Here is a 22926-nt window from a genome sequence, read left to right on the forward strand (position 1 = left end):
CCTTCCTCGCTGCCCACTGGGCATCCCGCTCGCCCCTCTTTCCCTCGATGTGCTCAGCAGCAGTGCTTACAAGCGTATCAGGCACAGGACCAGGAGCAATGGGCTCAAGCTGCAGCAGAGGAAAGGCAGGTTGGAGACGTGGAGGGACTTTCTGACTCTGAGGGTGGTCAGGGAACGAGCCAGGGCGTCTCCATCCCTGGAGGTTTTCAAGAGCAGGCTGGAGAGAGACGTGGCTGAGCTGGTTTTCTCAAGAAGCATCCGTGCCTTGGTTGGGTTTGTATTTCCCTGGTAGTGGGCAAGATCATAAGCAAGTAGGCTTGGAAGAGCCTTGAGAAGGGGGCTGGGCTAGATGTGACCACCTGAAAGCCCTTCCAAGCCTACTTGCTTATGATCTTGACCACTACCAGAGACATACAAACCCAACCGAGGCATGGATGCATGCTTCTCTTCCCTACAGAGGACAGCCTCGGTGCCCCTGTCGGATGTTCCCAGCACCCGGTGCAAATTTGCATTCCTAGGGAACGTGAGAGGGAGGTGGCGGGTGTCAAGGGAAGGTGGGAGCGTGGGAGGGGAGAGGTAAGGCATTGAGGGGGTGGAGTGTGACGCAGTCGCCACCGCCAGCCTCCTCCGGCTGTCCCATATAAGTGAGGGACGGCTGGGAGCACAGAAAGCACCTGGCTGCTTCCAGCTCCGGGAGAGACGTGCTCCAGTGAGCTTCCCCCGAGCTCCTCCGAGAGACATGGGAACGCAGAGGCAGCTGCTTTGGACCTTCTTGGGATGCTGGATGTGGATCCTACATGGTAAGCCCTGCTCTTGCTTGGTCTGTTCAATCTGGGTCACAAGGTGGATGTGAACTTGCCTGGCTTCCAGGGGGACAGTTCAGCCAGAGATGGGTTCCCCACCCCTTGGCAATGTCCAAATCTGAAATTAATGCAAGCTTTAAGATGACACAGATGCATTTTTTTGAGGCTAGGAAAGCCCTTTGAAAAGGTAGGTACCCGCCTTTTCTTCCAGAGGGGAGCTGTCCCACAGAGCGAAGGACTGGCTCACGGTCACATCAGCTCTGTGGGAAACCCAGGAGCCGAACTTGCATGAGTATGTATCCGTGTCATCTAGACGGGGGAATAGGCCTGCTAGATCTTCCTGCTCTGGGGTAGCTACGTACCACACGCTTAGCAATGGGATGTGTATGCAATGCCCTCTCCTCCTATAATTCAGAGACTCGACTAGATCTCCGTGAGGTGGGCAAATTGCCCTGTCTTTTTCTGCTTTCTATTGCAGCAAGTTGTTTTAGTCCAGAATTCAAGCCAGTAACTTGTAGTGGAGATGGGATCTTCTATTTGATATGGCATAGCTAAAATACGACATGGGCTTGCATCAGGTAGGGATGCAGGCTAAACGGATATATTTCCTGCATGAGAATCATTTTCTCAGGTCATCAGGGACTTCAGATAAAGCGCTGATGTGGTGCCAGGTGGGAGTAGATAGTTTTTTTGGCTAGATTTCCAGTTGAATTAATAAAGTGGGAAAGGAACTGCATTGCAGGGAGACAACAGGAAGGGTTGGAAGACATGGGGTGGGCTAGAGGTTATTGATGGTGTTGCTCATGGTTTGGCCTTGGGTTCACAAAGTGCTTAGGCATCTACATGGGCAGTAGTAGCAAGAAGTCCTGCTATAAGTTGGGGGCTCAGCAGCTGGGAACAAAAAGGGATGTCCCTGGGGTCTAGTAAGTTTGATGGATACTGAGTTACCAGGATGGTGGGACCATGTACGCGGTGAATGCAATCTTAGGAAGTATTAGGTATTCCCAAAAACACAAGGGCGTGGTGAGATCTCAGCTGGAGCCTTGTGTACAGCTCCAGTTGTATGTTCACGGATGATGTACTCAAAGGGGAGCGGGTACAAAGAAGACGATAGAGAGGGAGTATGAATTATTGATATGAAAGGGCAATGTTGGCCAGAAAGGACAGGAGTCCCAACTGGCTGGGAATAAACAGTCTGGAACCTGGTTTTTTTACATGCTCCACAAACATTTTTTGAAGGTGATGACAAGCCCAAGCTCAGCAAATGGGCAGACGAGAAACTATGGTGTTTAACACCGAAAAATGCAAGGGTCTCCACCTTGGGAGGAAAAACCTGCAGCATCCTTATAGGCTCGGCAGTGCTACGTTGGATAGCCCTACAGAAGAAAGAGACTTGGGGGTCATCATTGACCACAAGATGAACATGAGCCTGCAATGCGATGCTGCGGCTAGTAAAGCGACCAAAATGCTGGCGTGCATCCATAGATGCTTCTCGAGCAAATCCCGGGACGTCATTCTCCCCTTGTACTCGGCCTTGGTGAGGCTGCAGCGGGAGTACTGTGCCCAGTTTTGGGCTCCACAATTCAAAGAGGATGTGGAGAAGCTTGAGAGAGTCCAGAGGAGAGCCACGCGCATGATCAGAGGTCAGGAAAACAGACCTTACGATGACAGGCTGAGAGCCATGGGGCTCTTTAGCCTGGAAAAACGCAGGCTCAGGGGTGATCTGATGGCCACCTATAAGTTTATCAAGGGTGACCACCAGGATCTGGGGGAACGTCTGTTCACCAGAGCGCCCCAAGGGATGACGAGGTCGAACGGTCACAAACTCCTGCAAGACCGCTTCAGGCTGGACATAAGGAAGAATTTCTTTCCTGTCCGAGCCCCCAAGGTCTGGAGCAGCCCGCCAGCGGAGGTGGTTCAAGCACCAACATGGAACACCTTCAAGAAAAAATTGATGCTTATCTTGCTGGGATCCTATGACCCCAGCTGACTTCCTGCCCTTTGGGCAGGGGGCTGGACTCGATGATCTCCCGAGGTCCCTTCCTGCCCTAATGTCTATGAAATAAATCCCACCTGGAATTCAATGTCTCCCATCCTGTGTCCGCTCCCCTGCTGCTTTGTGATATGATGCAAAATGTTCCAGGTGTGTAGAGAATTAGCCAACAGCACAAAGGCTAATGTTCACATTTGGGTTTAAAGAAAGCCCAGGGCAACCTTCTCATTGAAGCTGGAGGCTGGTAGAAAAAAGGGGACCTGAAAACATCTCTTGTTTCCACACCTGAACAGCTGTCCTCTCCAGGATAAGTTATTTCTCAAGTGCTGCAGTTTAATTGCAGGGATTGTGTGTCAGAATTATCCCCTCCCCAACACCAGGCACTGCTTCCTGTGGGTCAGGACAGTGGGGTCAGGCTCATATGACCCTAATTAATACTTGCTGGCAAGGTGCCCCTACCAGTTTCAGGCAGCATCTCTTGAGCTCCAGAGCCCCTGCCTGACTCTAGCAATTGCTTACGCTTTGTTGGGGGACACTCTGTAGGCCTTGTAGAGAGAATCCCTAATATTTTCAACCCTAAGACCTTAAAATCACAAGACAATTGCCTAATTCATGAGGTCTGAAGACCTCAAAGTCAGCGTTTGAGTTTTTGACTGTCTTCACTTTTACTGCCTCCAATTTCTTCATCATCAATTCTGTGTTGCCTTCTGGAGGACACATGACTCTTGGACCCTGGAAGAAGTCCTGAGGGGGTGGGAGGTGGGGAAGGGTGTCCATGGGGCTCTCATTCAGACATTTGCCTGTCTCAGTGGCCAGTCCCGAAGGATGCAGGACTGAGGGAGTGCTGGGATCTGTCACCAGCTCTCCTCAAGCAGGTGCCCAATTCTCATGATTTTGGCCCTTTTAGGAGAGCTGACAATTGGTGCTCAGAAAGGAGGCCCCTGCCTTTGCCTTGACCTGCCTCGGGGTGGGAAGCTGACATTTGATTTCCCTCCTCTCATCCTTCTGTTTCCTCTGCACACCCCCCCCGAATCTGCCGCCTGATCTCCTCATTTGCCACATCTTTTATGATCCCTGCTGCTCCTCCCAGTCCATTTTCTAATGGAGTCCTGTTTAGCCCCCCGCACCAGAGATTGGCAGCTGTTTTGCATGGCTTGGCTCTTACTGGGAACAACGGGAGGTGCCGGTGGACATAGGGAAGTGGTGGCTATCTAGTTTGCTTTTGTCCCTTTTGTAGTAGTGTGGCCTTTGTACACGCCACGTTTTTGCCCTTTCTTGTGCTGCAGTGGCGTGACTGTAGATACGGCCTTCATTTTTAATGGGACAAATGGAGGAATGGTTGGCAGATAACTCATGTTTTAATGAGACAAGTAAAGTTAAAAAGCCACCTTGAGATCAGTAGAGCTGGCAACTCAGGGGTGTTTCCCATCTTAGCAGCTGGATACATGTCCCTGCTGCCATGGGTGGATCTAGGGTTTTGAAACGGGGGATGCAGGTAGAGTGGTGCTTCATCACATATAACACAACACACATTTTTCTGCAAGCTCTACTAATATGTTAATATGCTCAAGCAAACTACAAGCTCTACTAATATGCTAAGGGCCTAGCGCTGTATTATTCAGTTCAAGCTCAATGCAAAAACAAATACAACTCTAGGAACATGCACTTAGTTTCTAGATTTTATATATAAAATAGGCTTGGGTACTTGACTGGTCAAATAAAGTTCAGTCAATTGACTAGTCATATATCAATAAAAAATGGCCAGTAAGTCCAAATAATACACAGAAAAAACACAAATTTTCCATTAAGAAATGTGCCATAAACCCCATATTTCTGTCAAGAAAACTACAAGAAATGTAGATTTGGGGGTTTTTTGGTAAAATTGCTTTAATCTTTGAACGGTCAAAAATATGCAGTCAATTGACTGGTCAGTTGACAATATTTGACTGGTCAATTGACCGGCTTACCAACCCTAATATTAAGTTTAAAAAATATAGCAAACTAGACAAAAATAGCCAAAAGAGGATTTTATTAGTCCCATAGACATTACAGTTATGCTAATTTCCTATTCAGATTTTAAAATCAAAATCCAGTCTTACTGAGCATCTTGACGGTGCACTCAACACTTCACTCTCAGTCATGTTCACCCCTGAGTTAGTAGGAGTTAATAGGACCACGCTTGAGTTAAGGTTTGTAGCTAGAGCTAAATGCAAGCTGCAGGGCTGTGAAATACAAGAGAGAGATTACTACGAATGGCTAAGGGATAGTAAAACTGCAGAAGAAAGGATAAGTTGATTCAAGGCAGATGAGGTCCTTTGGGTAAATCTGATATTTTTTATTAGACTCGCTTAAATAGTTGGAAAAATTCTTCTTTGCAAGCCTAAAGGAACATCGGGACCATTACAAAGGAGACGGGGCGTTAACACCTGTGGAGTGAAGCGAGATTAGCCAGGATCCCTGATATTCCCCCATCCTGACGGCCACTCCAGTCTGGACACAGTCTGCTGTGCTATTTCTCTCCTGTGTCCTCTTCTGCTGTCTGAATGTTGTGTGCAAGAGGGGCTCTGTGCCTGGCAGCCTGCATATTGCACATTGATCTAAGAGGCAGTGGGGCTGAAGGGTCTGGACATGTACTTTGCAGAGTGTATGCAAAGATGATCATCTCTACGCAAATGAGGGAATAATTAGTTCATCCATTGGGATGTCTTGTCACTTGTGTGCACGCCCCGGGGGTCTGGATCCTCCACCTGGCTGGCTACGGCTAAGTCAAGGGTCACTTTATGCCGGTCTGGATAGAGCAGTCTAAGCAACCAGGACCTTAGCAGAGCATCCCTGCTGGAAAGGACCGCAGTCCTGGAGGAACTGCTGCAGGATGTCAAGACTGTGAATGAGTGGAGGCCTCAGGTCCTGTAAGATCATCTCCCTGTTCCCCTGCCCCCAAATCGACACTGAAGTCAACCAGAAGTTCAAAGCACGACCCTTGCAGGGATCACAAATCCCCCAGGCCAGCTTTCCTCCACCTTTAGCTCCCTTTGACTTAGCTCAGCGGGGGACCTGACCACAACTGCCCTACTGGGATCCTCTGGTGAGGAGGGAACCAGAAATAAGTGGAGAACTGGCCCAACCAGCTCTTCAGCCTGCTTCTCAGTCTCTTGATGTGAGTTAAGATGAAGTGTAGAGAATATCTGAAGTCTTGGACTTAAGAGTCTGGGATGGAGGATGCTTGCCTGTAGTATCCAGGGGCATCCAAATCCCAAACCTCTGGGCTTGGACTTGCATGTAGGATGCCTGCTAATGGATCTGGGAGTATCGGAAATCTCAGGGTGAGAGGTCTGAGATGGAGGAGAACGACTGAGTTCTGCCTGCTCAATCGATATGGTTTTTGGAACAACTGAGTTCTGCTCAATCAATGTGATTTGGAACTGATTTGATCTGGAACTTGAAATATATATATATAAAAAGCCAGCCTTGTTGCAGCCCTGTGGTGGAGTGACTGTTACACACTGCTCTCCAGGTTTTCCCCACTGGTTTTCCCCTTGGGATACAGCATCCCTCGGGCTGCTGTAATACGCACCCGGGTGTGAGACCGGGCAGAGAGTTGCGGGAGGCCGTGCCCTATCTCTTCTATGCCAGAGAAACATGGACAAAACACTGGGACAGTCACCTGAAATCCAATTAGCAGCAAAGCCAGTTCAGGTTGCTTTCTAATTTGCAAACGACCCTGTTGGGTAGCACCCTCTGCATGGAAAGTCTATGCATAACTCATCCAATGGGGTGAATTTTGACAGCAAGCAGCTCCCTAATATGACTAATGCCTTGCTGCATTTTTCTCTATCCTGTGCAGAGCTGGGGACCACCTTTGCCATGCCCGCCACCACAGAAGGGCAGCTGACCCAGGACGAGTCGTTTGGCACCGACGAGCCCATGCCCTTCGCAGCAGAAAGTGACGTGCTCCGAGTGGTCAAGCTAGAAACTGCAGACAGAGCTGCCACCTCTGCTGGCGCCGGCAATGGCCCAACGCCATTTCCTCCTGGGTTTTCCTACGGGGAGGCGAATATTGAGATAACCAGGTTGCCGACACACTCGCAGCTCCCGGAGGCCCACACCGTCAGCTGGCTGCCAGCTGTATTTGAGCACGACGTCACCACACGTGGTGAAGGGGGACAAGACTCTTTGGGCTCGGGGCCAAGCCCCGGTGTCACAGCAGAGCCCTCTATAGCAGAAGCCAAAACGTTACCGAGCACGACCAATTCTTCGCGCTCCTCTCTGGACAACAGGCTGGCTACCACAACGCCAGATGCAGAAGAAGCGGCCACCACTGCTTTCCTTTTCCCTGGACAAATATCCACTTTGTCCTCCGAGGTGGAGCCGGATGCATTCTCCAGCATCCCTGCTGCTGCTTCTCTCTTTGTAGGCCTCGATAAAGTTTTCGTAGCGCCTGCCCCACGGGAGGGCACAGAAGAAGAACTGATCTCTGCTGCCAGCAAAGCGCCCCTTTCTCCATCCACCGCGGAGACGGAGCTGATGGGGGCAGCGGTGGAGGGGACGACTCATGCTGGAGCTCCCAGCAGGGCAGTACCCCTACCCACGGATGCAGGCCTGGGAACAACTAATTTGGCTGTGGGAGCACAGGAAGAGAGCATGGCCTCCAGTGCTGATGGCCAAAATGAAGTAGGTGCCTTTACCTGGAGCCCAGACACCAGAAAGGCTACGGAGCCGCTTTTGTGGAGCACAGAAGACCTGGGCGACATGGAAAGCTCTTCGTGGTCATCTCTACAGGTGGAGGCAGTGACGGGAGCACGTGAACCCTTGGGGGAAACTACCCCGTCTACTACCGCCTCTCCTGATGAAGCCAAGGCCTCGGAAGGAGCTTCAGAGATGGACGCCACAAATGATGCCCCAAAGGCCACAGCTCCTGAACCCACACAGCCATCACTGGGGAGCAGGTCAGCCATAGGAACATCAGACGACACAGAGGAAATGTCCGCTGTTGCCTCTGGTGCTGGGGAGGACGATACCGTGCCAGCAGGACCTGCTGATGCTGAAGAAGGGCTCTATCCACAGGCTTTCTCTAGCACACCCGAACCCAGTCAATCCCCTTCAGACACCGAGATGCATTCAGGACTAGCAGCTACCCAAGGCAGAGGGGATGCCGATAGCTTGGTGTCCGCAGCCAACGAAGGGACTGTTGGAGACAGCAGTCTCCAGAGTGAAACCCAGCCTGTGTCCCTGGATGCGGAGCTGAGTCCAGATAGCACCGCACAGCCCTTGCCAGGGGCCTGGGCCAATGCTGGAACGTCTCTCCAGTCCCCGCTGGAGGATGGGGAAGCAATTCGTGCCCCAGAGGGAGAAAACTCTGGCCCCACATCTCTTAGTGAAGCCCCCACCGAGTCATCCTTTTCAGAGGCTGAAGATGCAGGAGTCTCCCCAGCTCCTGGGTCCTCCCAGCCGACTCCAGATGCTGAGGCGGACGTCGTGCATATAACTAAGGAGGGCACAGAGGTGGCCGTGAGCTCTGGCCTTGCAGCTACTGAAACTCAGGAAGCATGGCTCTCCGGAGCCCGTGGCAGTGGAGCAGCATTGCTGCCCGATACCAGTGTGGAGACCTCCAGCTCAGCCTTTGCAGGGAACGAGGAGGCCACCACATCCATCGCGGACACCCAGGGTCAAACCAGACCCTCGCCCTCAGGCCCAGCGGTGGGTCCAGCAGAGGTGGCTGCGTCGGAGCTGCCAGCTGGAGGAGCAGGAGCCATGGCGGCCTCTGAAACTTCCCTCCCTGCATCCGGAGGGATTGGGGCAGAGACAGGGGCACCCACGGCATCAGGAGACGTGTCCCTGTCTCCCAGCGATGCCCCCGCTGAGATGTCGCTTGCAGAGCTGGCAGGGACAGGAGCCTCCCCAGTTGGATCCTCCCACACTCCTGGTCCTTCCCAACCCTCTCCCACTGTGATTGCACCTGCAACTGCAGGGGAGAAAGAGGACTCCCCAAGTGCCAGCCGTGCCGATGGAGAGGAAACCCCGCTTCCCTCCCCAGCCATGGAGGCAGAGCCGCCTGCTTCAACAAATGCTTCTGGAGCACCTGAGAGCAAAGCGGAAGCCGCGCCGGCCAGCACCGGCCCTGAATCCACTCATCCAGCATCGGCAGGAAGCGAGGAAACCACCATACCCAGCGTGGAGACCCAACGGGAAGCCAATCCCTTGCTCTCGAACACAGTGGTGGGTCCAGCAGAGGCAGGCTCAGGAGATACAAGAGCCTCAGCTGCCTCTGAAGCTTCCCTCCCTTCATCTCCAGGGGATGGGGCGGTGCCAGGGGAGGGGTCCCCAGCATCTCCCAGCGATGTCCTCGCTGAACTGTCCACTTCAGGGAATGGGTTTTCAAGTGCTCCTGGCTCCTGGCAGCCATCTGCAGTCACTGAGGCTGATGTAGCATCGATCAAAGAGGGCACAGAGGCAGTGGCAAACTCTGGCTTTGTAGCAGCTGCAACTCCCCAGGGAGGACAGATCTCCGGAGCCCTTGCGGGAGTGATGTTGCTGCCCGATGCAGGCATGGAGACCTCTGGAAACAAGGAAGCCACCACCTCCATCACTGACACCCACAGTCCAACCAGCCTCTCACCCTCAAATGCAGCACGAAGCCCAGCAGAGACCAGCACAGGAAATGTGTCGAAACTGCTGGTGGCAGGAGCAGGAACCTCGGCTGGCTTGGACCCTTCTCTCCCATCATCCTTTGGGGATGGGGCAGCGATGGCCACACAACCCCACTCCGGAGACGTGTCCCCAGCTGCCTCTGCTTCTTCTCGCGATGCCCTGGCTGCATCCTCTATTTCAGAGACAGGAGTCACCCCTCGAGCAGTTTCTAGTGGTGCCGATTTTTCCCAGCACGAGACCGTTGCGGGCCCTGCAGCTGCAGAGGAGGCCGGGGGCTCTGCTAGCACAGCAGCAACAGCCAACAGGGGAGCGGGAATATCCAGCGCAGGTACTCCAAGTGCAGCGAATGACTCTCCCTTGGGCACAGCGCTGGGTCCAGCAAGCATGGGAGAAGCAGGCACCTCAGCTGGCACTACAGCTTCCTTTGGGTCCTCTCTGGGGGGTGAAGCCTCTACCCCGGCTTTTCCCAGTGATGTCCTCACTGAGCCATCAGCTTCAGGGATTAAAAACATAGGAGTTCCCCTAACTGGGTTTCCATCGCTGCCTGACACAGGCACAGAGACCTCTGGCATGACAGCTGCAGGAAGTGAGGAAGCCCCCACGTCTGTCAGCGACACCCAGACTCAAATCAATCTCTTGCCCTCAAATGCAGCCCAGAGTCCAGCGGACACCACGGAGACCAGCGCAGAAGATTCATCGGCGCGGCCGGCTGGAGCCCCAGCTGACTCAGGTACTTCCCTCCCTTCACCTCTGGAGGCTGGGGCCGTGACAGGAGCGGGGTCCCCGTCTTCCCTGGCATCTCCTAGCAATGTCCTTGCTGAGCCATCATCTTCAGGGACTGGGTTCTCCAGCACTCCTGGCTCTTCCCAGCCATCGGGGGTTGCAGAGGCAGTCGTAGCATTGATAACTAAGGAGGGCACAGGGGCGGTGGCGAGCTCTGGCCTTGCAGGTGGGGAAACTTCTCGGGGACCGCAGCTCTCTGGAGCCCTTGGTAGTGGAGCAACATTGCGGTCCGATGCGGGCATGGAGCCCTCTGGCTTGGCATCTGCAGAAAGCGAGGAAGCTGCCACGTCTGTCACTGATGCCCAGCATCAAGCCAGTCTCTCACCCTCTGCGAGTCCAGAGATGGGTGCAGGAGATGCACTGGAGCTGCCAGTCGGAGGAGCCTCGGCTGCCTCTGAAACGTCCCCTGCTTCATCTGGAGGGGATGCGGCAGGGACAGGAGCACGCACGGCACCAGGAGATGCATCTCCATCTGCCAGCAACGAGCCGCTGCTTTCAGAGCCTGACAGTGCAGCGAACAGAGCTCCTGGCGCTTCAGGCTCTTCTCTGGTGTCCTCTGATAGCGAGACTCCTGCTTTGGCGGGGGCCGGATACACCGGAGACGTGACTGGCTCAGCGTCCCCTGCAAGGGAAGAACCAGTTGTTCCCGACAGCAGTCTCCTGGGTGAAACGTATCCCTCACCCTCAATCCCAGAGCTGGGGTCAGCCAATGCAGCGGAGCTACCCACCGGAGAATCGGGGGCTTCGCCTAAGGCTGGCCCCTCCGGGTCAGAGCCCAGTAACGTAGCATCTGCCCCTAACGGGTTCTCTAACACTCCTATCTCCACCCGACCGGCTGCAGTCACCCAGGCAGATGCAGGCACAGAGAAGGCAGCAAGCTCTGGCCGTGCAAGTGCTAAGGAAGCCCCCTTGTCCCCATCTGCCGTGGAGTCCCAGGCTCCCAGCGCAGCAGCAGAAGCACCTCGGGGAGCACAGCCGCCCGGAGCCCTTGGCAGCGGAGCGCCGTCGCTGTCCCAGACGGGAGGGGAGACCTCCACAGATACCAAGGAAGCCGCGACATCCACGAGCCGCGATGCCCCAAATCCTTCTTCCTCCTCGGACGCAGAGCTGAACCCGCCAAGTGCGGCAGAGCTGCAAATGGGACACACGGGGACCCTGGCTAACGCTGGCACTTCCCTTCCATCCTCCCTGGACAACGGGGCGGCCGCAGGGGGTGTCGTGCCATCAGGAGCAGGGTCCCCATCTGCTCTCGTCTCTTCCAGCGAAACACACACCGAGCTCCTGGAGCCAGAGACCCAAAACACAGGCACGGTGGTGGCTGGCGGGTCAGGTGCTCCAGTCCCAACCAGAAAGGAAGTGCTCAAGTCTGTTTCCAACGTCCCTGGGGAAACCGCCGCGGCCTCCCCTGCTTCGGAGGCCGAAAGGGAAGGGTCCTCCTCTCTTGGAGGCTTCCGCTCCATCGATTCTGCTCCTCCCTTGTCGGGTGGCGAGGGACCGCTCTCTCCTGCGGCCACAGAAGGGAGAGGGGACAGCGCAGGGCCTGTGTCGGCCGCAGACAAGGGGAACGCGGGATCCACTGCTGACTCCCAGAGCGAAACAGGTCCAGCAAATGCTCCAGTGGAAGAAACGGGGGTTTTGTCCCCGGCCAGGGAGGTCTCTCCATTGTCCGGAGATGGGTCAGCGACGGTTGTCCGTGTATCATCCGAAGTGTCCTCCTCGGCCTCGGCCTCGGCCAGCAAAACTCCTGCCGAGGCCCCACAGGCTGCAGAGCCAGGACCTTCCTCCACCGGTTTGCTTTCTAGCACCCCATCCTCCCTGCAGCTTCCCGAGGTGGCAGCTCGGGAAGGCCTGGCTACGACACCGTTCCCTCTCCCGGTCACACAAGGTACGTCCCACGCGTGTTGTCAGTCCGCTGCAGAGGAAGACATGGGCTTTTCCTAGGAACGCTTCCTCCGCGTGCTCCCAGCTGCTGGCGTCACCAGCTACATGTGCACGACAGCATGTCTTGGTTGCCTTGCCTCAGGTTTTGATCATTTTTAGGGCTGGCTGGAAGACATCTGCGTTCTCCTTGGTTCTCCCTGGCAGGGGTGATGGGGACTGCGTGAGGTCTGGAGGAAAGGTGGGGGTGGTGGTTGCATTGTAAGCAATGCTGGGGGTCCTTCCTTTGTCCTGGAGACCTGTAATGAAGGGTTACTTCATGCATGAAAGCCTGGACTTTTAATTGCATATGCACTTAAGGAAGGTCTTTTGGGATATCTGCTCTTCTCTGTATTTTTATGGTGCTTGACACCTGCTCCACTAAGGCAGAGAGCAGCCTTCCACTGCTCATTAATAGCAGCCTTCACCTCCCTGCAGGGGGTTGCAAAGAGGCTGGAGCTGGACTGGTCTCAGTGGGGGCAGACGACAGGACCAGGAGCAATGGGCTCAAGCTGCAGCAAGGGAGGTTTAAGTTGGATACTAGGAGAAACTTTCTGCCAAGGAGGGTGGTGAAGCACTGGTTACTCAGAGAGGGGGTGCAGTCTCCATCCTCGGAGGTGCTGAAGATGTGGCTAGACCCATCCATGGCTGGGGTGGTGTAGTTGGGTGGCCTCCCAATGTCCCTTCAGACCCTCATTTTCTATGACTCTCAGATGCCCAAACCAAGCGGTTCCTTGTCAACGTGAGCAGGGATCAGGAGATAATTAGCTATCACCGCGTCCATCCAGAGCCTGATTCTCAACCTGGCCTCGCTTTGTGTTGCCGGCACAAATGGATCGAGCGTATAACTGAGGCCGCTAGTTGCCTGGCCGTGCATCAGGTAGTTGACCGTCCAGACGACGGCACTTGTGCCTGGACCTGATTTGTACAGGCGTAGAGAGAGACCTGGAGGCTTAGTGAGACCAACTGGGCTTTTCAGAGAAATGACGAGGGTTTAGGGTCATCCACCCCCTGCCCTACAACTCCTGTCACTGCAATGTCATGAATTAGTTCTTTGCTTTTATGGGCAGCGCGTGAGGATGATACCGGTGCAGGATTTGCCCAGGAAGGGACAGCGCTGGCCTCGGTTGCAGGTGCTACAGGCCAGCCGACCGCACGTAAGTCATCGAGAGGGGGGCCGTTGGGAGCCACACAACGGGACCCCTGCCGGGCTCCGCTCTGCTGCGGTCCCCCTCCTCGGATGCTTCATTCACTTCTCTTGTGACTGCCCTAAACGTCGCCGACCTTGATGTTGTAAGAATCAGCCTGAAACTCTTCTGACCAGCGCTCGGTCGCTCTCACCGTTGTGTTTCTGCAGCAGCAGTGCCCCTGTATCCGTACGGCGCAAAGGCAAAGGATAAACGAGTACGTGGAAAGGAGAGTGGATTTTAACTCCCGCCTCTTCAAACCCGCGATCGGATTTCCGCTTGGGAAAACGCTGCGCAATGCTCTCTATGTGAGTCTCGTTTCACTGGCTGCGTTGCCCTCTCTCTCGGAAAGTACCTCGGTGTAGAAAGACTGGAGTTTTCAGAGTCTGAGTGCTTTTGATTTGTTTGCTTTATTTTTGACAATGGATTCATTTGGAGGATTCGAAGTCCTTTAACGAGCTTTTCCTTGGAGTTTCTCTAAGGCTGGCTCGTGGGTGTGAAGCATCAGAAAAGTCTGCAGCCCCCCCATGACACAATGGCTGTCCATGGGAACAAGGGACATCCCAGCTTTGGTGCATATTTCCTAGGATCTGGCATTCCTGCCTGATCTGGAAGAGTTTTAGTGGGCTTTGGTTAAAGTTATGACCATTTTATAATTTAAGGTGTCCTTCAGAACTGTTTTCTTTTCTTAAGACGTAGCAGGGGCCGCCGTTGGCTCTGTGTGAAGTCCATGGTCGGGCTTCTCAGCGCAACCCCATGGTGCTCAAGGGCACGTACACACCTGACTCCAAAGTGCATTGCATTTGAGGGGTCGGGGCCATGAACTAAGCCTCCGTTGGCAGCAGAGACTCTGTTGCTTGCGTATGAAGATTTTAACCCAAGGAATTAACTTTTAGTTTACAGATAACGGGCAAATAATTTTCCCAGCCACAGACCACGATGTTTTCCCATATCCCAACCCACCACCTGAAGGGTTTAATGGCCATGAAACAGTCCCGATGGTAGCTGTGTTTTGGGATAATGCTGATTTCTCCAGCGGCGTCGGCACTACCTTTTACCAGGTTCGTTTTATGGATGGTAACACTAGCGCTGACCTTATAGCCAGTCCGGCCAACCCCCTGCACGGGTTTGGCACTCTTTCCCATGAAGCTGGCAAAGTTGAACTCGTGACAGCTTTGTTCTGTTGGTCCCTTCGCCATCCATGCTGCAGTGGGTGTAACTGGGAAGCCGGGCTTTGTAGACCCGCTGGGCTTTTTAGCCATTCCTGATGGCCCCATACACGTGAGTCTGCCCTAACTTAGGGGGACGGTCACTGCGGTGCAGAAAGTCTCATTTATGCTCTTAGGGATCCCTAGAACAGAGGCTTTGGCACAGGGCAGGAGCTCCCAGTCTCACGCGCCCCTGTGCTCCCACGGGGGTGTATAACCACGTGCACATGTGCAACCCCCAGGAATTCATGACCCTGAACTCTGCCAAGCCTCCGTTCATTCAAGATGTGGAAGCGAAGATTCGGCGATACGTGGGGACGTCGTACTCGGCCGTGTGGACGCTGAAGATCACCTGGGTGAAGGCCCCTGCCTACCCCTGCATGGAGGGATGTCACCAAGGTATGTGGCACCTTAAGTGGCAGGAAGCTGTCGCCCCTCTTCACCACCGTCCTCATGCCTCTCCTGTTGCATTGTGTCTGCGTTATAGGAAACGTGGGTGCTGGGGCTTTTGCATCGGCTTCAGCCCACATTTTGGGGACTTTGAGAGTGGACACAGGGTCCTGTGGGGAGGGCGCTTGCTGGTCCTGGGGGGTCTAGGGGCCCATTCCCGGCTCTGTGACTTCCAGCAAGTTGTTGGCTCTCTGCACCTCAGTTCCCAAGCCTTGAATTGCCAGCCGGGGAGAGCCTAGGAGGTGAGGGAAGCACTTTCGATGGGTATTCAAGGACAGACGTGGCTGCAAGTGCCTGCAGCAATGGTCACGTGGGTCCCCATATTCATTTTGGATCCACTGAGTTCAAGTGACATTCACCCTTCTGCCGAAAACTGGGATAAAAACTTTGGTGAAAGGGGGCTTCAGGGGGCTGTGGGTAATGCACACAGCCCCCTGGCATTGAGATGACTGTCGCTCCCTACGCAGTGAAATCTGTCCGCACAGAGAGGGGACTGACCCCCATCTCCAATGCTTTTATGAAAAAAAATCCCAAAGTCTAAGTTTTCATGTCCAGGGATTTGGAGTAGAGCTCTTTTCGGATGTGTTTTAAATTCTTTGGAGATTTTTCCCTGGAATTTTTTCTTTTAAAAATTGGGGGTTTTTTGGACATGTTACAGAAACTTTCTGTTTGCTGGAAGGCAGGGTGGAGAGGCACCTTGTGGACAAACCCAAGCAGAGATGCATAAGCGCCCATGAGCTCAATTCATCGGATGCTAGCAGAAACGCAGATTTTCACTAATGAAAATGGACCATCAATAAATGGTCGAGGCCAGGGAGGGTACTGAATAGGGGACAGATCACTTTAGAGGTAGCCAGTTTGATGGTCTCCATGTATAGCATCCTCTTCTGCCACTAATGGAGACAAGATATCGGGCTAGACGGACCATTGGTGTGACCCAGTATGACATTGCTTATGTTCTTAGGTTTTTACTAAAAAAAAAAACCCCTAGACCCCTTTTTTTGGTATAAAATGTCACTTTTTCTTTGTGCCAAAAGTGAAAAAATGTCATTGTGGTTTTTTTTAAAACAATCCTTGGCTTTCCATGCATGTGCTTAAGTTTCCTTTGTGGAGGATTACACTTGTCTCCTTGGTGACCCACCTCTGTTGCAAGCCCCCCCAGAAGTGCATGGATTCCCCTACACGATTTTCACAATACAGACCAGAGGGCCTCGTTAGCACCACGGTTGGCCGCTGTTCGTCGCCTCTCGTTGAATAGCAATCGGTGCCATTGCTGCGCCCTTCCTGGAGGCAACACCACCTTGGTGCTTGCCCCCCCTGACCGCTGCGTGTTCTTCCAGACGAACACGTACCAGGCTGTCCTCACCACCGACGGGGTCAAGTCCTACGTCCTGATCCTCTACCAAGATGGCAGCATGCAGTGGGATTACACCAGGCATCCAGCCACGGACGTCCTGATCGGCTACTCCAGGTGCTGTGTTTTTACCACTTCTGCTGGACACGGAGGAGGAGCCGGATATAATGACCTGAACACGAGCATTTACAAGCCTCGAGTTGTCCGAGTGTTGCATTGTATTTACCCGCACCGTTTCTGTTGGCATGAATCCTTTATTGCCACGGAGGGTGTCCCGGGGCGGGCCAGACTTTATTAGCACCGGCTGGATTGTTTGAGGGAGGTTAGAGAAATGCATGGTGCTGGTATAGAGGAGCCTGCTCTTGCCAGGGCCCTGAACTGAAGGTCTTTCTCTCTCTCATGCAGCGGGGATGGATTTTACCAAAATGACAACCTGACTCAGAGACCTCCGGCTGCTAAATATCGCCCCGACCAGTTCAGCGGCGACAGCACAGGTAGGAGCCTTGCAGCCAGTCGCAGCTCGGTCTTTTTAGCTAATCCAAGAGGAGGGGAAGGGCGACGGGAACCCTACAGAGGAAATGTGAATTTTGACCACACCGGGCTCTCCAGCCCAGAGGCTGGAAGTCAGAGCTGGATAAATTGAGAGTGGGGCAAAAGGTGCAGACCTGTAACAGGGAGGGTAGCTAACCGTAGGAGCTGCCTTGCAAGGGCTCTGGTGGAGTCTCCATTACCGGTGGTTTCTAAATTGACATTAGATGCTCTAGTTCAGTCTTATGGCCTGTGTTATCCAGAGATGGGATGAGACGATCCCAGCGGTCCCCTTTTGGCTTCCATAATCCATTACCCTACAGACATCCAGAGGAGACCGTGCAAGGCACAAAGGCACACGGTCCCATTTGCTTTTGGAAAATCTCACCCCGTATTTATTCTTCCTGCTGGTAAACCTTGCCCAAAATTGTACCACCCCGCCCACAACTTAGTCCACTAAAATGTCCACGTTCGGTTCACTGGAGGCCACTGTCTTACGACTGCTTTCCTGCCCTCCCAGACCTGCGAGGGCTGTGGATCTACAACCTGGAGAGCCGCGTGGGTGCGAACTACCGGGTGCGGTGCCTCAGCTGGGCCAGCAAGCAGCAGGACCCGGGCACGTGGAACAGGGACCTGCCGCCTTGCCCCTGCTCTCTGCAGCAGGGAGGGTCGGACGGCCGCTTCAGACGCAGCAAAGGAGGTGTGGGATGCCGAGAGCGTATTCCCCCCAGCCATTTTCCCCGGGGTTTTCTCTCCCTTGCCACGGGGTGAGGCTTCCGGTGTACATCGCTTTGCTTTGGCTGAGATCTAGCTACAGGCAAATGCACAGGAGGGCATCGAGGGAAACACTGCGTGCAGAGGGGGCTGGATGTGCTGGGGAGTCTGCTCTGCGGCACAGGAGATGGCCCCGGGAGGACAGTGCTAGCCCCAGGCTCTGTGCTTGCGTGTACAGAAATCCCATTACCTGCTTAGGCCTCAAACCCTGCCCGCGCTGGGGTTTTGTGGCACCTTCGCGGCAAGACGCTATCAGTGCTTTTACACGCGAGCCTCGTTTATGCCTTAAAGTGCCGCGATTCAGGCCATCCCCGGAGCTGCCTGGCTCTGGGGTAACCCCCCTCCCGCCCCACGTCAGAGGCGTAGGAAAGCTGTCGTCTAACCAGCGGGTTGCTGCAGGTTGGCCAGGTGCCCAGGTGACCATGCTGTATGCAGCCTCTCCCAACCAGTACGGCGCGGGGGTGCGATGCCTGTACAGTAAGCAGAACAAGCTCCTCGACGGCCGGCAGGAGAAATACTGGAAGTATTCGAGACAAGCGTCACCATTTCGTGGTAGGCACAGGCTTCTCTTGTGTGGTTCATCCTATTGCTTTCCATCAGCTGCTCTCAATGTTCTGCAAAGCACGTCTGGCTCATTGCTCCCATTTTACAGGGTGGGGCACTGAGGCACAGAGTGCAGAATCAGGCGAGTGACAGAGACAGGAGTAGAGCCCGTAACCTCTGAGCCAGGGGCATCTCTGCGTAGGCTAGCAGCAGTATGATGCTCTGAACGGACTTCTTGGCAAGGCAAACAAACCATATCAGCGCGGCTACTAGCTCAGGCGTCCCTATACTGCATCGCAAGCGCAGCTGTAGACAGGCCCCGAATCCAGCGCCCTGCCCGCATGCGCTTGGCGCCACGTGGCTGGCCCTTACGCAGGTCCTCCGTGCTTTTCAGGGGAGATGAGGGGATCTGACTCTCTCTAGCTGTGGTGACTTCGAGGGTCCATCTCAGTTTGGTGCCTCGTGTTAGCAATTGCAGATGTGGGCCCAGCGGTGTTTCCAGGGGCTGGAGCTGACCTTATTTGTATATTCAAGGGGTTTGACATGAGCAAGGAAATTGCTCTAAAGCATGGAGTGAACTCCTGGGATATTAAATGTTTGTAAGTGGGGCTTGGATTTACCAGGACTCAGGATCCCTTGAAGGCCTGCACAGATGTAGCTGAAATCTGGTGGACCTTGATGGCAGGGCAGACCGTATGGCTGAGCAAGGCTTGGCACCCTTTTGGTTTCTGTCCAGCTTTTGTCTCCGTAGAGAGGGGACCTGTGTTGGACCCCAGATGACCCCCATGGGATACTTTCTATTTTGTCCCAGGGGCACTGGGTCTCCCAGCCCCCATCATTTGGGGGTCACTGCTCCCTCTTTAATCCTCTCACTTTCCTCCCTAGATCAAGAATTAAAGCTGCACGACTGGTGCTGCAACCAGACAGGGAGCCCCTCATTCTGCACTCTCTATGGGCAGAAAAGACCAAAGATCGGCTGTGATGGATACAGGCCTCCAAATCTCAGTGAGTTCCTATAGCTCAGGACTGGGGAACAAGGAATACCATGCTCCCAGCCAGGATAACGTGCTGTTCTCCTAGGAAATGGGTGTGAAAGTTTGAAGTATCTGTCTATGGCCCATTGAACAACACTCAGTGGCAAGAGAGAAAAGAAACCCAGGCAGTCCCCTTCCTTGCTCTGTCCTGGCTTAGTGCATATATGGGGTGAAATTCTCTTGGGCATCTAACTGGACTCAGGTGCCTAAGTGCAATTCTGTTCCCACGTGCTCATCTCTAAATCTGCAGAGGCATCTACTGTCTTACCACGCCGTCATCTGACCCTTAAGGTGGGTGCACAACGAAGCAGTGAGGAAGAGGGCCCACCTGTCTTTTCTGAGACCCAAGCAGGGTGAAATTAGGATCACACTCAGATGCCTACATCCACTGACATGTCTAGTAGATGGAACAGACTCAACCGGTCCATGCAGACCCCACTGAACCGTCTTGAGCATCTGGAAACCCATGGACCCACATCCATGCAGACCCCATTGAACCGTGCTTGAGCACCTGTTGGGCCATTTGCACTCAGGACGGCTGTAAAGCCCAAAGTAGAGCGATGGGGAGCTGCACCTTTGTGCAGGTGCCAGCCTGGGGCCTACACGTCTCTCAAATACTGCAGGGAGGAGTTTCCCCCCAGGAAGCTAGTGCCCAAGGGTCTGCTCGCAGTGTTGCATGTCTCCTGGTGGTGCTGGTGCTGGAGACAAGGCAGTGGGTGGGATGGAGGCCTGTTCAGATGCAATGTACTGGGCGGCATGGGAATTGCTGGTTTTCTTCTCATCTGATCAATGATCTGTAACAACAGGAGAACGTGGAGTCAGGATAAGAGTAAAGAGCATTATTTGTTCTCTCGCAGAACCAGCAGAAACGTCCTCAGAAGAGTTGGGCAGCCGCTCGGAGAAAAGGAAAAGAAGTGAGCACGTGCCGGGAAGGGGTGATCTCTGCATGCCGTTCCCTTCTCCTAGCTCCCTGCCTGAGAGAGGGCTCTCGCTGCCCTCCTGGGTGCCCCTGACCCCGTGGCAGCAGCATGGGCATGGTTCATCTCTTGGGGTGGGAGAATGAACCGTGCTTGAGCGTCTGGAGACTCATGGATCCATATCCATGCAGACCCCATTGAACCGTGCTTGAGCCCCATGGATCCATGTCCATGTAGACCCCACTAAACTGTGCTTGAGCATCTGGAAACCCATGGACCCACGTCCATGCAGACCCCATTGAACCGTGCTTGAGCATCTGGAGATCTATGGACCCATGTCCATGCAGACCCCGTTGAACTGTGCTTGGGCATCTGGAGACCCATGGACCCATGTCCATGTAGACCCCACTAAACTGTGCTTGAGCATCTGGAGACCCATGGACCCACATCCATGCAGACCCCATTGAACCATGCTTGAGCATCTGGAGACCCATGGACCCACATCCATGCAGACCCCGTTGAACTGTGCTTGGGCATCTGGAGACCCATGGACCCACGTCCATGCAGACCCCATTGAACCGTGCTTGAGCACCTGTTGGGCCATTTGCACTCAGGACGGCTGTAAAGCCCAAAGTAGAGCGATGGGGAGCTGCACCTTTGTGCAGGTGCCAGCCTGGGGCCTACACGTCTCTCAAATATTGCAGGGAGGAGTTTCCCCCCAGGAAGCTAGTGCCCGAGGGTCTGCTCGCAGTGTTGCATGTCTCCTGGTGGTGCTGGTGCTGGAGACAAGGCAGTGGGTGGGATGGAGGCCTGTTCAGATGCAATGTACTGGGTGGCATGGGAATTGCTGGTTTTCTTCTCATCTGATCAATGATCTGTAACAACAGGAGAACGTGGAGTCAGGATAAGAGTAAAGAGCATTATTTGTTCTCTCGCAGAACCAGCAGAAACGTCCTCAGAAGAGTTGGGCAGCCGCTCGGAGAAAAGGAAAAGAAGTGAGCACGTGCTGGGAAGGGGTGATCTCTGCATGCCGTTCCCTTCTCCTAGCTCCCTGCCTGAGAGAGGGCTCTCGCTGCCCTCCTGGGTGCCCCTGACCCCGTGGCAGCAGCATGGGCATGGTTCATCTCTTGGGGTGGGAGAATGAGTTGGGTTTGTATCCTTGCATTGCTGTCCCTTGCTGATCACAATCCAACCTCTTCACGCGTCTGATCGAATGGGCTGAGGCGCTATTTGAAAGGGGGCGTTGATCTGGCATTTGCAATACTTTATACAATCTAGGGACCAAACCAGTAACTTCCCTTTTATTGCAGAGCCACCTACTTCTTGTAAGCCCCAGTGCACCCATTGACATATCTTTACCAGCAAGTGCTCATACGCCATCTTTTCTTCCCTTTAGATCACAGAGCAAGAAAGTCCAACTAAGGCAGGACCCAACCATCCTTCAAGGGCTCAGTCACATTCAACATCTCTCTGTTGCCAGCTGTTTCTCAACCCATTGTGCATGAAATTTGTTTCACCCAACTTTGCCAGTAATCTCCATGAGACATTTTACTCAAGAGCGTACGTCTCGCTCCAGGACCGTGGTAGCGTTGGCGGAGATGAGCGCTCTTCGCAGGTCTTTCCGAAACATCCCTTGGATTCATGAGAAAAAGCAATGATGTATTTCTTCTTCTCGTGGGACCTCAGTTTCTCTGTCAAAGGCTAACTAGCAAGCGTTCCCTTCTGCTGCTACAAACCCAATTCGTTCCCGCTCCAGCTGGGTAGGCTCCTGCTGCATTTGGGAAGTGGGCAGGTCCTCGCAAGCTGCAGAGCACGTTTCCCCTCCTGGGGAAGGGCATGCTCTTCTGGGAAGACCTTTAACCAGCCCTGGCTTCCCCCCATGCAGGGATGCAGAGCTCCTGGGCCTCTAGGTGAGGCCAGGGTTGGGTAGTTGACCGGTCAAATATCGGTTGAAAATTGGGGGAAAAAAAAAAAAATTGCCAATAGGTCCAAATAATATACAGAAAAAGCACACCTTTTCCCTTCAGAAATGCGTCAAAACCATATTTATGTCAAGAAACTACAAAAACAATGTTGTTTTTGGGTAAAAATTGCTATAATCTTTGACCGGTCAAAAAGATGCAATCAATTGAGCACTCAATGGACAATATTTGACCGGCCAATTGACCCGTTTGTCAAGCCTAGATAAGGGTTTCTGCTTCATTAGGATTCCAGTAATACGTCCCGCAGTACCGGGGTCCCCTGCATCGCTTACCTGACTCGGCATGACCAGCAGCGCGGGGGATGAAAACCGTGATGCTTTTGCTCAATTCACGGCATTGATGCAGCTCGCTGACGAAGGGGAAAGATGCCTTTGACTGCTGCTCTCTCGATACTTCTTGCTTTACAAAACAGCCACCGACGGATTCGGGATTAGAGCGTCCCATGGCTCGACTGAAACCTCCACGGAGCATGCTAGCACACACCTGATCCCAGTTCTCAAAGCTTGGGAGGCTGGCGGAGGGTGGGGGAATCAGCGGGGTCTTTGTAAGAGGGCATGTGCCCTAGCCAAAAAAAAAAAAAAAAAATCACTTTCTGTCAATAAAGTCTCTGGAGAAGAGTTAGCATCCTGTATTGTGTGCTAGGACTGTGCGTGGATAAGGGATGAAAGCAGCCCCTCGAGAGCAGGTTTCTCTCTGCGGTGAAGAACCGGCACTAGGGTTTTCACCGGTGGAGAAGGGTGCAAGCCACGTGCGTAGAGAGATGCTAGGAGCCGAGCCACCGGCTCTGGCTCCTGCTCCGTACCGC

The 22926-nt window shown here is 53.8% G+C and overlaps 1 protein-coding gene across 1 annotated transcript; it reads left to right on the plus strand.

Moving 5' to 3' along the window:
- Positions 1-679: 679 nt before the first annotated feature.
- Positions 680-22738, plus strand: MUC4 (mucin 4, cell surface associated). Its single transcript, XM_090055953.1, is given in 15 exon segments — positions 680-800; positions 6641-12112; positions 13215-13301; positions 13502-13545; positions 13547-13639; positions 14228-14392; positions 14782-14919; positions 16312-16460; positions 16749-16837; positions 17392-17571; positions 18045-18197; positions 19074-19193; positions 20080-20136; positions 21078-21134; positions 21536-22738. Coding segments are annotated over 15 exon segments (6891 nt in total). The 5' UTR covers positions 680-739; the 3' UTR covers positions 21562-22738.
- Positions 22739-22926: the final 188 nt, after the last annotated feature.

The sequence above is a fragment of the Crocodylus siamensis genome, chromosome 6 (genome assembly GCF_052110815.1).
Source record: "Crocodylus siamensis isolate JL-2025a chromosome 6, ASM5211081v1, whole genome shotgun sequence".
NCBI lineage: Eukaryota > Metazoa > Chordata > Crocodylia > Crocodylidae > Crocodylus > Crocodylus siamensis.